Source organism: Schistocerca gregaria, chromosome 7 (genome assembly GCF_023897955.1).
Source record: "Schistocerca gregaria isolate iqSchGreg1 chromosome 7, iqSchGreg1.2, whole genome shotgun sequence".
NCBI classification, from domain to species: Eukaryota; Metazoa; Arthropoda; class Insecta; order Orthoptera; family Acrididae; genus Schistocerca; species Schistocerca gregaria.
The window spans coordinates 49,724,614-49,739,641 of NC_064926.1; the positions used below are offsets into that span (position 1 = coordinate 49,724,614).

The window sequence follows — 15,028 nt, forward strand, 5'->3', positions numbered from 1 at the left end:
CTTCACGTCGTACTTTTCCAGTGCAATGTTGAACACCACTGGGGACAAAGGATCTCGTTATCTCAAACCATGTTGAACTGCGAAACGCTCTGAGATTTTGTTTACAAACCATACTTGGCAGCTTGTATCTGTATAAGATGCTTTAATCACTTTGATGTATTTTCTTGTGACGCCCAACTCTTGCATTATCCTCCACAATACCGTCCGATTATTGCTGTCAGTTTCTTCTAAAAGAAAAAAAAAAAAGTTGGCTGATGCGGTATGTAGACACCTGTTGTTTCATGGCGACTGTTCCGCGTGCGTTTCTACCTTATCCACGTTAAGCCCATAGTTAAGTAAGTACGTTTCAAGTCTGCAGAGCAAGCATTTACACACCAATAGTAAATTAAGCGTAAGTGGCAATATATTCATGAAAATACAGTGTTAAATTGTAAAAAAAATGTATTTCATAATGTGGAATTAAAATATATTAAAGTAAGACACCGTTCTTTTTGTTTCTTCTAGAATCTGAAGAATCAAGTAATGACAACAAATGTCTGGGTGGAGCAGGTAAGTCTCATGACACTTAAGTAAAACACTCTCAGATAGCGTTATGTGATGCATTGATTTCATGTTACTGTTGGCCAAAACCTTTCCAATCAATTTTTTGAATAATATTTATTTGCAGAAACAAGTCCTGTTTCATAATATCAACTGTCCAATTTTAGTCTTGTATAGTTTTGCTTGTAATTCAAAGTTTAATGGCAGAACATACAAATGACTTCACTTCTACAAATCGGAAAGACGTATACGTTTACGAGTGATTTCTTCTCGTTTCGAATCTTGTAACTAAGGAATTGTATTTATGTCACCAGAAATGGGTTGATTACAAACTGCGGTGGAATCCGGAAGAATATGGCGGAGTCGAGATGCTGTATGTGCCATCCGAACACATATGGCTACCCGATATCGTGCTCTACAATAAGTAAGTACGTCTGATTTTTCATGTCATTCATAGCTTGAAGAGGAATAGATTAACAGACGAGCGGACGGGTTACGAATCTTAATTGTGGGTGCAATGAACGACTCTACTGCTTTATCAACTTCACTTCGTCAAGAAATTCTTATCTGTAACTTTCTGCAACACATTTCTGAATGTGTCCTATGACAGTGGGCGATCAGTTCTATCTTTACCCTTGCGACGAAATATAGATTCTAATGAAAAGTTTATCAGAGAACTTTTACCTTTTAAGTGATCACACGTATTGTGTATTGACTAAAAATAGTAAAACTAGACGTCATAGATATTGTTTCACCAGCTATAATCAAGAAAGAGAAATTATTAATGTTGTTACATCTTCGTGTGATTGCTTTTGTTACAGAGGTGCCCAAGGCACACATTTTATTAGCATTAATGCATTATACTACATTTTTCGGAAAAAATGTTTCACGTGGAGCTCTGAAAAGTACCCTCGCCAAAGATCTCATATGTTATATTAAATCGTGATATTACATGTTCACTATATCTTCCGAACAATTAAAATGTATATTGCACTGATATTTCTCATTATATCATAGACAAAGATATCACGTGAATCACTGATAGAAAGTGAGGAAATAATTGTTTATAGTGCGTGGAGCCAGTTATTATTGGTCTGTTTCTGCGCGAGTGATACATATGCGTCCCCCAAGGTAGTGATATAGGTCCTTTGGTGTTCCTATCTATATAAACGATTTGGGAGAAAATCTGAGCAGCCGTCTTAGGTTGTTTGCAGATGACGCTGTCGTTTATCGACTAATAAAGTCATCAGAAGATCAAAACATATTCCAAAACGATTTAGAAAAAATATCTGTATGGTGAGCATATTGGCAGTTGACCCTAACTAACGAAAAGTGTGAGGTCATCTACATGAGTGCTCAACATAATCCGTTAAACTTCGATTACACGATAAATCAGTCAAATCTAAAGCCAGGAAATTCAACTAAATACCTAGGAATTACAATTACAAACAACTTAAACTGGAAGGAACACATAGAAAATGTAGCGAGGAAGGATAACCAAAGACTGCGTTTTATTGGCAGGACACTTAGAATATGTAACAGATCTACTAAGGAGAGTGTCTACACTACGCCTATCTGTCCTCTTTTAGAATACTGCTGCGCGGTCTGGGATTACTACTAGATAGTACTGACTGAGTACATCGAAAAGGTTCAAAGAAGGGCAGCACGTTCTGTACTATCGCAAAATAGGGAGAAAGTGTCATTGAAATTGTACAGGGTTTGGGATGGACATTATTAAAACAAAGGCGTTTTTCGTTGCGACGGGATCTTCTCACGAAATTCCAATCACCAGTTTGCTCCTACGATTGAACTATTTTGTTGACACCGACCTATAGAGGGAGAAACGATCACCATTATAAAATAAGGGAAATCAGAGCTCGTACGGAACGCTATAGGTGTTCGTTCTTTCTTCTCGCTATACAAGATACGAATAATAGAGAATTATGAAGGTGATTCGAAGAACCCTCTGTCAGGCACTTAAATGTGATTTGCAGAATATCTGTAGATGTGGATAGGAGGCTTATGACTAAGTCCAAATTTGATTCTCAAAACTTTTCAGGGGCATCTCAGAGGCGTAAGTGTGTAATTACATATTAAGACCTATGTTTCACTTTTATATAAAGGGTGTTACAAAAAGGTACGGCCAAACTTTCGGGAAACATTCCACACACACAAAGAAAGAAAATATGTGGACATGTGTCCGGAAACGCTTACTTTCCATCTTAGAGCTCATTTTATTACTTCTCTTCAAATCACATTAATCATGGAATGGAAACACACAGCAACAGAACGTACCAGCATGACTTCAGACACTTTGTTACAGGAAATGTTCAAAATGTCCTCCGTTAGCGAGGATACATGCATCCACCCTCCATCGCATGGAATCCCTGATCCGCTGATGCAGGCCTGGAGAATCGCGTATTGTATCACAGCCGTCCACAATACGAGCACGAAGTGTCTCTACATTTGGTACCGGGTTTGCGTAGACAAGAGCTTTCCAATGCCCCCATAAATGAAAGTCAAGAGGGTTGAGGTCAGGAGAGCGTGGAGGCCATGGAATTGGTCCGCCTCTACCAATCCATCGGTCACCGAATCTGTTGTTGAGAAGCGTACGAACACTTGGACTGAAATGTGCAGGAGCTCCATCGTGCACGAACCACATGTTGTGTCGTACATGTAAAGGCACATGTTCTAGCAGTACAAGTGGAGTATACCGTATGAAATCATGACAACGTGCTCCATTGAGCGTAGGTGGAAGAACATGGGGCCCAATCAAGACATAACCAACAATGCCTATCCAAACGTTCACAGAAAATATGTGTTGATGACGTGATTGCACAATTGCGTGCGGGTTCTCGTCAGCCCACACTTGTTGATTGTGAAAATTTACAATTTGATCACGTTGGAATGAAGCCTCACCCGTAAAGGGATCATTTGCACTGAAATAAGGATTGACACATTGTTGGATGAACCATTCGCAGAAGTGTACCCGTGGGGGCCAACCAGCTACTGATAGTGCCTGCACACGCAGTACATGGTACGGAAACAACTGGTTCTCCCGTAGCACTCTCCATACAGTGACGTGGTCAACGTTACCTTGTACAGCAGCAACTTCTCTGACGCTGACATTAGGGTTATCGTCAACTGCACGAGGAATTGCCTCGTCCATTGCACGTGTCCTCGTCGTTCCAGGTCTTCCCCCGTCGCGAGTCATAGGCTGGAATGTTCCGTGCTCCCTAAGACGCCGATCAAATTGCTTCGAACGTCTTCCTGTCGGGATACCTTCGTTCTGGAAATCTGTCTCGATACAAACGTACCGCGCCACGGTAATTGCCCCGTGCTAATCCATGCATCAAATGGGCATGTGCCAACTCCGCATTTGTAAACATTGCACTGACTGCAAAACTATGTTCGTGATGAACACTAACCTGTTGATGCTAAGTACTGATGTGCTTGATGCTAGTACTGTAGAGCAATGAGTCGCATGTCGACACAAGCACCGAAGTAAACATTACCTTCCTTCAATTGGGTCAACTGGCGGTGAATCGAGGAAGTACAGTACATACTGACGAAACTAAAATGAGCTCAAACATGGAAATTAAGCGTTTCCGGACACATGTCCACATAACATCTTTTCTTTATTTGTGTGTGAAGAATGTTTCCTAAAAGTTTGGCCGTATCTTTTTGTAACACCCTGTAAATGAGAGAGAGAGAGAGAGAGAGAGAGAGCAAAAATAATATCGAAAGATCGATATGGCACGATGGTGGCAAGACAAGAGAAAGGAATTACTCTCTATTTATTTTTTATTTATATTTCCCTAAGACTCAGTGTGCTTTTACAGCGCCGACGGCAACTACGAGGTGACCCTGATGACGAAAGCGACGCTGAAGTCCACGGGAGAGGTGTTCTGGAAGCCGCCCGCCATCTACAAGTCCTCGTGCGAGATCAATGTCGAGTACTTCCCTTTCGACGAGCAGAGCTGCACGATGAAGTTTGGTTCTTGGACGTACAATGGATTTCAGGTAGAATCCTCTTATAGGAGGTTTGTTCTCTCTATAGTTAAAACACGTCAATCTCAATACATTGATACTCTATGTGATCAAAAGTATACGGATACCCCTAAAAGCATACGTTTGCCACATTAGGTCCATTGTGCTGCCGCCTACTGCCAGGTAATATTAGCGACCTCAGCAGAGAGAGCAGAATGGGACGTTCCTGATTGTCACTTGTGTCATACGTCTGAACGCTCGATTTCCACTCTCCTAAACATCCCTAGTTACACCGTTTCCGATGTGATAGTTAAGTGAAAACGTGGAAGGACACGTGCAGCACAAAAGTAACAGGCTGATCTCGTCTGTTGACTGACAGAGACCGCCGACAGTTGAAGAGCATCGTATTGTGTAGTAGGCAGACATCTATCCAGACCATCACACAGGAATTACAAACTGCATCAGGATCCACTGCGAGTACTATGACAGTTACGCGGGAGGTGAGAAAACTTGGATTTCATGTTCGAGCGGCTGCTCATAAGCCACACATCACGCTGGTAAATGCCAAACGACGCCTCGTTTGCTGTAAGGAGCGTAAACATTGGACGATTGAACAGTGGAAAAACGTTGTGTGAAGTGACGAATGACGATGCACAATGTGGCGATCCAATAGAAGGGTGTTACTATGGCAAATGCCCGGTGATCATCTGCCAGCGTATGCAGTGCCAACAGTAAAATTTGTAAGCAGTGGTGCTACGGTGTGGTCGTGTTTTTCATGGAGGGGGCTTGCACGCCTGGTTGCTTTGCGTGGCAGTGTCACAGCACAGGCCTACATTGATGTTTTAAGCACTTCCTTGCTTCCCACTGTTGAAGAGCAGTTCGGGGATGGCGATTGGATCTTTCAACACGGCCTGTGGCGGAGTGGTTACACGACAATAACATCTCTGTAATTGGCTGGCCTGCACAGGGTCCTGACTTGAATCTTGTAGAAGAGCTTTGGGATGTTTTGGAACGCCGACTTCGTGCCAGGCCCCATCGACCGGCATCGATACCTCTCCTCAGTGCAGTACTCCGTGAAGAGTGGGCTGCCATTCCCCAAGAAACCTTCCAGCACGTGACTGAATGTATGCCTGCGAGAGTGGAATCTGCCATCAAGACTAAGGGTGGGCCAACGCCATATTGATTTCCAGCATTACCAGTGGAGGGCGCCACCAACTTGTAAATCATTTGCAGCCATGTGTCCGGATACGTTTGATCACATAGTGTAGTTGCAGAGTGTTACAATCAGTATGCTACATACCAGCACCAAATACGGTATTTCACATAAAGAAGTTTAGGGATTAACGTCCCGTTGGTGACTGTATCATTATTGATCGAGCATATGCTCGCATATAGCTTGAAAGAAGTCGACAGCTTCGATTCAAAGGATACATCCCGACAATTTCTTGAAGAGATTTAGAGAGAACTGTGAAAACTTAAGTATGTTGGACGGACGGTTATTTGAACTTGTTTTCTCCCGTTTACGATTCCAGAGCTTTAATCCCTGAGCTATCATGTGCAATAATATCATGTATTATAGCACTGAAATAAAATACTGTGCTTGCCTCTGTCTTTAAGAACTGTAAAATATGATTTCCCCTAAACTGTTTTTCAGGACTCGTCTTTCCATTTCAGACCGTTGACTTGCATCTTTTCACTCTTGACGACGAAACTGAGTACTGTTCATGTTTAATTAGAATCCTAAAATGTTTAATAACATTCTCATTTTATTCTGCTACACAAGTTTGGCAGCTGAAATAGACGAGATTATTAGCATCTCAATAATTGTTAGTCTCTAGTAGCCTTCACATACTTACGAGACACGGAAGTGGGAAACAGAAATAGGGGTGTTCGGAAACAGTTCGAGGTTCTAGCTATGCGTGCCCTCACATCAGTTGTTCATGTCACCCCTTTTTGTTCCAGAGCTTTTCGTAATATTAAAGAACGTATTGAAACCTTCCCTTTAAAACTGAACCATCGTTTCAACCGCTGTTTTCTTGAATTTCTTCTAATAATGTAGGTTTAAGCCACATCGTACGAAGATATTGCAATTCTGTGAAATGAGATCAGAAATGTGAATCAGTTTCCACGATAATTTAGAATTCTGTCCTCACTACAGGCCACAGTCTGTGACTGATGATTTATAGGAGAAGATAATTTCGTGTAGCACACTACAGTTTACAAAATAATTTGATGAGGAATTTGTACTATGTTACTTTTCGAGATTCTTTTGGATCTACATGACTACTCTGCAATTCACATTTAAGTGCTTGGCAGAGGGTTCATCGAACCACAATCATACTATCTCTCTACTATTCCACTCCCGAACAGCGAGCGGGAAAAACGAACACCTAAACCTTTCTGTTCGAGCTCTGATTTCTCTTATTTTATTTTGATGATCATTCCTACCTATGTAGGTTGGGCTCAACAAAATATTTTCGCATTCGGAAGAGAAAGTTGGTGACTGAAATTTCGTAAAAAGGTCTCGCCGCGACGAAAAACGTCTATGCTGTAATGACTTCCATTTCAACTCGTGTATCATATCTGCCACACTCTCTCCCCTATAACGCGATAATACAAAACGAGCTGCCCTTTTTTTGCACCCTTTCGATGTCCTCCGTCAATCCCACCTGGTAATTATCCCACACAGCGCAGCAATATTCTAACAGAGGACGAACGAGTGTAGTGTAAGCTGTCTCTTTAGTGGACTTGTTGCATCTTCTAAGTGTCCTGCCAATGAAACGCAACCTTTGGCTCTCCTTCCCGACAATATTATCTATGTGGTCCTTCCAACTGAAGTTGTTCGTAATTTTAACACCCAGGTACTTAGTTGAATTGACAGCCTTGAGAATTGTACTATTTACCGAGAAATCGAATTCCAACGGATTTCTTTTGGAACTCATGTGGATCATCTCACAATTTTCGTTATTTAGCGTCAACTGCCACCTGACACACCATACAGCAATCTTTTCTAAATCGCTTTGCAGCTGATACTGGTCTTCGGATGACCTTACTAGACGGTAAATTACAGTATCATCTGCGAACAGTCTAAGAGAACTGCTCAGATTGTCACCCAGGTCATTTATATAGATCAGGAACAGTAGAGGTCCCAGGAACTTCCCTGGGGAACACCTGATATCACTTCAGTTTTACTCGATGATTTGCCGTCTATTACTACGAACTGCGACCTTCCTGACAGGAAATCAGGAATCCAGTCGCACAACTGAGACGATACCCCATAGCTCCGCAGCTTGATTAGAAGTCGCTTGTGAGGAACGGTGTCAAAAGCTTTCCGGAAATCTAGAAATACGGAATCAACTTGAGATCCCCTGTCGATAGCGGCCATTACTTCGTGCGAATAAAGAGCTAGCTGCGTTGCACAAGAGCGATGTTTTCTGAAGCCATGCTGATTACGTGTCAATAGAGCGTTCCCTTAGAGGTGATTCATAATGTTTGAATAGAGTATATGCTCCAAAACCCTACTGCAAACCGACGTCAATGATATAGGTCTGTAGTTAAATGGATTACACCTACTACCCTTCTTGAACACTAGTGCGACCTGCGCAATTTTCCAATCTGTAGGTACAGATCTATCGGTGAGCGAGCGGTTGTATATGAGTGCTAAGTAGGGAGCTATAGTATCAGCGTAATCTGAAAGGAACCTAATCGGTATACAATCTGGACCTGAAGACTTGCCCGAATCAAGCGATTTGAGTTGCTTCGCAACCCCTAAGGTATCTACTTCTAAGAAACTCATGCTAGCACATGTTCATGTTTCAAATTCTGGAATACTCCATTCGTCTTCCCTGGTGAAGGAATTTCGTAAAACTGCGTTCAATAACTCCGCTTTAGCGGAACAGTCGTCGATAACAGTACCATCGGCACTGCGCAGCGAAGGTATTGACTGCGTCTTGCCGCTTGTGTACTTTACATACGACCAGAATTTCTTCGGATTTTCTACCAAATTTCGAGACAATGTTTCGTTGTGGAACCTATTAAAGGCATCTCGCATCGAAGTACGTGCCAAATTTCGCGCGTCTGTAAATTTTAGCCCATCTTCGGGATTTCGCGTTCTTCTGAACTTCGCGTGCTTTTTCCGTTGTCTCAGCAAAAGCGTTCGGACCTTTTTTGTGTACCACTGGGGATCCGTTCCATCTCTTACCAATTTATGAGGTATGAATATCTCAATTGCTGTTGCTACTATATCTTTGAATTTGAGCCACATCTCGTCTACATTCGCATAGTCAGTTCGGAAGGAATGGAAATTGTCTTTTAGGAAGGCTTCAAGTGGCACTTTATCCGCTTTTTTAAATAAAATTATTTTGCGATTGTTTCTGATGGATTTGGAAGAAATTGTATCGAGCCTAGCTACAACGACCTTGTGATCCCTGTATCACTCATGATGCTCTTTATCAGCTCTGGATTGTTTGTGGCCAAGAGGTCAAGTGTGTTTTCGCAACCATTTACAATTCGCGTGGGTTCGTGGACTAACTGCTCGAAATAATTTTCGGAGAAAGCATTTAGGACAATCTCGGAAGACGTTTTCTGCCTACCACCGCTTTTGAACAAGTATTTTTGCCAACATACCGAGGGTAGGTTGAAGTCCCCACCAACTATAACCGTATGAGTGGGGTATTTATTTGTTACGAGACTCAAACTTTCTCTGAACTGTTCCGCATCTGTATCATCGTAGTCTGGGGTTCGGTAGAAGGAGCCAATTATTAACTTAATTCGGCTGTTAAGTATAACCTCCACCCATACCAATTCGCACGGAGTATCTACTTCGACTTCACTACAAGATAAACCACTACTGACAGACACAAACACTCCACCACCAATTCTGCCTAATCTATCTTTCCTGAACACCGTCTGAGACTTCGTAAAAATTTCTGCAGAACTTATTTCAGGCTTTAGCCAGCTTTCTGTCCCTATAAAGATATCAGCTTCTGTGCTTTCTATTAGCGCTTGAAGCTCAGGGACTTTTCCAGCGCAACTACAACAATTTACAACTATAATTCCGACTGTTCCTTGATCCAAGCACGTCCTGTAATTGCCAAGCACCCTTTGACATTGCAGCCCATCCCGCACTTTCCCGAGGCCTTCTAACCTAAAAAACCGCCCAGTCCACGCCACACAGCCTCCGCTACCCGTGTAGCCGCCAGCTGAGTGTAGTGAACTCCTGACCTATTCAGCGGAACCCGAAACCCCACCACCCTATGGCGCAAGTCAAGGAGTCTGCAGCCAATACGGTCGCAAAACCGTCTGAGCCTCTGATTCAGACCCTCCACCCGGCTCTGCACCAAAGCTCCGCAGTCGGTTCTGTCAACGATGCTGCAGATGGTGAGCTCTGCCTTCATCTCGTAAGCAAGACCGGCAGCCTTCACCAAATCAGATAGCCGCTGGAATCCAGAGAGAATTTCCTCAGATCCAAAGCGACACACGTCATTAGTGCCGACATGTGCCACCACCTGCAGCTGGCTGCACCCTGTGCTCTTCGTGGCATCCGGAAGGACCCTTTCCACATCAGGAATCACTCCTCCCGGAATGCACACGGAGTGCACACTGGATTTCTTCCCCTCCTTAGCCGCCGTATCCCTAAGGGGCCCCATTACGCGCCTAACATTGGAGCTCCCAACTACCAGTAAGCCCACCCTCTGCGATTGCCCGGACCTTGAAGGCTGAGAATGATCCTCTGAAACAGGGCAGGCGGCTGCATCTGGCTCAGCCAGAGACAGTGCCTGAAACCGGTTTGTCAGACGCACCGGGGAGGCTTTCTGATCAGCCTCCGGGGACGCCTTACGCTGCGTGCCACGCCTTGGAACGACCTCCCAATCAACCACAGGCGAGGGCTCAGCCCCACTGCGGGCAGCAACCGGGGCAACCACAGCGGCAGACCGATCTGGGGACAGACGGGACGAGGTTGACATCCCCGTGATACCCAAGTGCGAAAGTGCAGATGCAGTAAACTCATTTTGAGGCGGAATGTGGGTCAACTTGTATTACGACAGTAAAAGGGCTTTTGTTTTCACTCAGCAACCACACCCAACCCTCAGCACTAACCGAAACAAGTCCAGATTTGTTACCAATCTGGACTTGTCTCCGCTGTTAATAAATCTTAAAATTTTATTAAATAAACACAGGATGATTCGCTGATGCACTATGTAGTTTCTTTTTATGGACACGTAGCACAAGATGGGTCTCATTGTTCAGTGCTGTTACAATAATGGTTTGTTAGTATGATACATACATCAAAATACATTCCCTCTATCGCAAATAATCATGCATAGGTTTCGTAATCACTAAACGCAAACTCACAGAAAATTCATAGTCTCACCTTATGGTAGGCCAGTCGTAAAGTTAATTAGTTAGTTTCATGTTCCATGGATTATTTTCTACGATAAATTGTAATGATATAGAACGAATCATTTTACATTCACATCTCAAATTAATTTATAAATACGACTACATGTTGAACATTTATATTTGTTTCATTTTTTTTTATTTATCACTTCCTACCAACCACCATTTACACATTAGAATGACATATTTGTCTTACAGCACGTTTTTGAGCAATGGAGACTTTCTATCTTAAAGAAGAGTTACCCCAATTATATTATTCCATATGACATCATTGAATGAAAATTTGCCATCTTACTGATTCGTCTCTCTCCAAGCTTTGCAATGATTCTAAGTGCAAATATGGCTGATCTAAGTTGTTTTAGAATTTCAAAATTTGATTTTTTCCAGTTTACATTTTTCTCAGTATGGGATCCAGGAATTTTGAAGATTCCATTCTATTTATTGTTTTTTCACCGTGTGTTATACTTGTCACTCATGTTGCAACCCTAGATGTGGAAGAACTGAATATGTTGTGTCCCTTTAAGACTGAGGGTGAGACCATTTCGAAAAATCCAGGCAATGACACTTTTAAAAACGTTGTGTACCATTTCTTCTGTTTCAGTATATATGCATGGATTGATTGCAATAATAATATCATCAACGAAAAGAGTTAATTCTACTATTCTATATAAGATAGAGCATTGTTTACATATATGAGAAACAATCGTGGACCTAAGCCTTGGGGAATCCTAAGCGTAATTTATCCCTAGTCACAATTACGTTCCTGCACTATATTGGTTGAATTACTAAGTAAAACTTTCTGCAATCTTTTGGTTAGATATGATATTATCCAGTGATTGACTATACGATGAGTCACATAAAACTTCTATTTGTCTCGTAGAACATTTTGATTCACACTGTCAAATGCCTCACATAGATGGCGGAAAGTAACAAACGGTGCGTTTTATTATTCAATGCTTGTAAAATATTTCTTATTGGATATGTAAATGGTATTCTCCTGAAATGTAGTGTTCTGCGAATATTATTGTTGCTAAGGTGTTACACTGCTGTTCCAGTAAAACGTAAATGACGCCAGCAGTGGCAACCGAAAATTACGAAGGAGATTAAGTATAGCACAACTGAACGTTGTACCTAAGATATTTTACATAGTTTACCTGAGATCTACCAAGGTTACCTAAAAAATACATTTTGACATAAATTAATTTCTTCATTGCCCGAGACAGTGCAACGGAACGTCGAAACGATACACATCATCTTTCTGGCAGCGTTGATTAATCAAGCACCTAGAATTGGAATTCGGTACCGATGCAACAGCATGCGCTACATTGTATGTGCGAAAACGTTGCGCTAGTTGAGCAAAACTTTTGGTTCTTTTTGCATTTGATATGGTCTACGATAGACCTTTAAGGGGCCTATAGAGGCACTATTAGTTCATGGCAAACTATGAGAACCATAGAAAACTCCAAGAAACTTTTTAGTTTTACAATTTTTCGCACTACAACCGAGCTGCGGAATCCAAGACGCTTTCGCACAGAAAGTGCCTGAGTACATCACGACATATTCCTAAGATCACTTAAACAAATTCCTTTACATGTTTATCCCTTTTAAAACACAGAGGTTCACAACTATTAGCTCATTGGCAGTTTCTTAGAGAGCTCCAGAAAAAGCGTTTTCTTTACCCTTTTTCGTATTATAACCGAGCCGCGGATTCCAAGATGGCTATGCTCAGTAAATGCCTGAAAATACTACTATGTATTTCGATGATCACGACCTAAAACAATCTTGAAAATTTCCTTGCTATCTTTATCCGTTTCGGAGATACAGATGTTCAAAACTACGTTGCATATACACGTAAAATAACAACATGAAATCCGGTGTGAGCGAAATGTAAATCATAAATAACGGCAGCAAATTGCTCAAATTTTAACAATGTGTTCTATGGGAATATATCCAGAAGCGCCATCTTTCATTTTTCAAAATGCTTTATTCTTTATCGAGAAACAACCGAAAAACTTGGCTTTTGGGCACCAAAACCGAACCGCAGTTTACAAGACGGCTATGGATAGAAAATCAGAGTAATTTTTACGATATAATACAGAGATCCCGTTCGTGAACATGCTTCAAAAATTTCTTTATATCTTTCTCCGTTTCCGAGCTACAGACATTCGAATTTACCCTTGTTAGATACGTAAACTACGAACGTAAATTCCAGTGTAAGGTGAAAAAGTAGTTTATAAACCAACGTACCACGGAGGAATATCCTGTGAAGTGTCTACGCTATCATCAGAAGGCTTCTGGGAAGAACACGCAAAATTTTTGTCTGCGTGAAATCAGGTCTGAGGTGTAAAATTAGTTTTGCGTTATTTTAGTTTCACGTAAATAAATTATCAAAACTTTACTGACCCATAAAATTCTTTTCATATGAGTGATATGCCCTACTGTCGAAAGGGAAAGAAGCTAACCAAAGGAAAAATGCTCTTATTGCAGTACAAAAAACGAGAATACACTCTGGTTTAAAAGACTCCGACTACTAAGTCGAGTACTAGCTGCCCTATTCTATCTTCCTCATCACCTGTAAAGATTTTTCCAAAAATGTGGCATGGGAACACATTCGCGTTTTTTTTATGCTGAGAGAGAAGGAGACAATGGAAGTGGGAAAGAGATGGATAAGTAATAAATACTGAAAGATAGTAGACAGTGATTGTGGTATAGAAAGGACGAAGAAGTCAATGGCAGTGTGAGAGAAAGAGGAAGACAGAGTGGCAGTAGAACATAGTTTCAGTGACAGAAGCGTGCTAGGTAAATGGTAAAAGAGATAGTCAAAGTGGGAGAGCAACAAAGAGCAGGAGGAAGTGGAAGAGTGTGAGAGCCAGGGATAAGGAGAGCCAGAGTGTAAAACAAAGACAAGAAGGAAGAGGGAGATAGCTGTATTGAGAAGAGACAGCTGCAGTGGGGAGAAATGAGATAGTAGCAGTAAGACAGCAGGAGAGAAACAGTGATAGTGATAGTGAGAGGAGACAGTAGTACTAGTACAGAAGGAAGATGACTTTGGCTCAGAGATAGGTGTCAGTGACAAAGAGAGACAAAGGAATGACGACAATGAGTTGGGCTGAATGAGTGAGTGAGAGAATGGGAAAGTGGGAGTGGAGAGCCATGACAGACTTATAGCAGTTGACTAATGGGTTTGAGGGGGTTAGGAGAACTTGTGAGAGTGAGAGGTGACTTAAAAAGAGTGCAATTATGTTCGCATGCCAAAAATTTTGGAAATATTTTTAAAGGTACTGAAAAAGGTAGGACGAGGCAGCTGGTATTTCACTTTTCTATCAGTCTTTCAAACAACAGTATATTTTCTGTGGTGCACTATTCTCATCCCAAACGTTACATCCTGGTACATAGTTATGAATATTTCAAAAATTGTATCAAGTCCATTTCTTTATCACCACTTTTAATCAGGTATCTGGCTATTAAACTGTCTCTTTTTAAGCTACAACTATTTAAATATTCTGGCGCAAATGCCAATACAGTTATCTAGTCTCTCTTTTTATGTTGTTTCAGGATGGACGAGGTACACGACAACTTGCATTGTCGTTTTCTTTCTTTCGTCTCAGTTAAAAGTGCTCTCGCGTTTAAACGACGCCTTCTGTCGTTCACTTATTGAGTACCCTCATTGCCATAAAGTGTCAGCAATTTGTATTCGTTGTCATAAAGGCTGCATTACTAATTGTCGGCGAATGTTGTATAATATTGAAGTTTAAAATTCGTTAAAAAGCCGTGAAGAGTTGCAGAACAGATTCCCACTGGAAGATGACCTCTTTGACGCCCAGGGGAAAGATATCCTTAATATAAAATGGCTAAAAGAAAGAAAATGAAGCACAGAGAGCTGAAGGAGGGAACGACGTGAAACATCATGGGCTGAGTGGGTGTATGATGTTATTGCAGTGATTGCAAAACCTAGTCAAACTGAAAAAAAAAAATTAGCAGTTAAAGCCCGATTATCCGAATGGTGTCGCACCCGACCCTCTCCACCCCCCCCCCCCCCCCCCCCAGCCCCAACCTGGCCCAGTTGGACGTACTGATTCCATTGCGAAGGGAGTCAGAA

The 15,028-nt window shown here is 41.8% G+C and overlaps 1 protein-coding gene across 4 annotated transcripts in view; it reads left to right on the forward strand.

Annotated features, from left to right (window-relative positions):
- Positions 1 to 15,028, forward strand: part of LOC126281676 (acetylcholine receptor subunit beta-like 2) — a 287,589-nt gene that overhangs the window by 51,502 nt on the left and 221,059 nt on the right. For all 4 annotated transcript variants that reach the window (XM_049980839.1, XM_049980841.1, XM_049980837.1 and 1 more), the window contains exons 3-5: positions 505 to 549; positions 855 to 964; positions 4,383 to 4,563. In XM_049980839.1, coding sequence (XP_049836796.1) covers positions 505 to 549; positions 855 to 964; positions 4,383 to 4,563 — 336 coding nt within the window. The remainder of the gene's footprint in view (positions 1 to 504; positions 550 to 854; positions 965 to 4,382; positions 4,564 to 15,028) is intronic.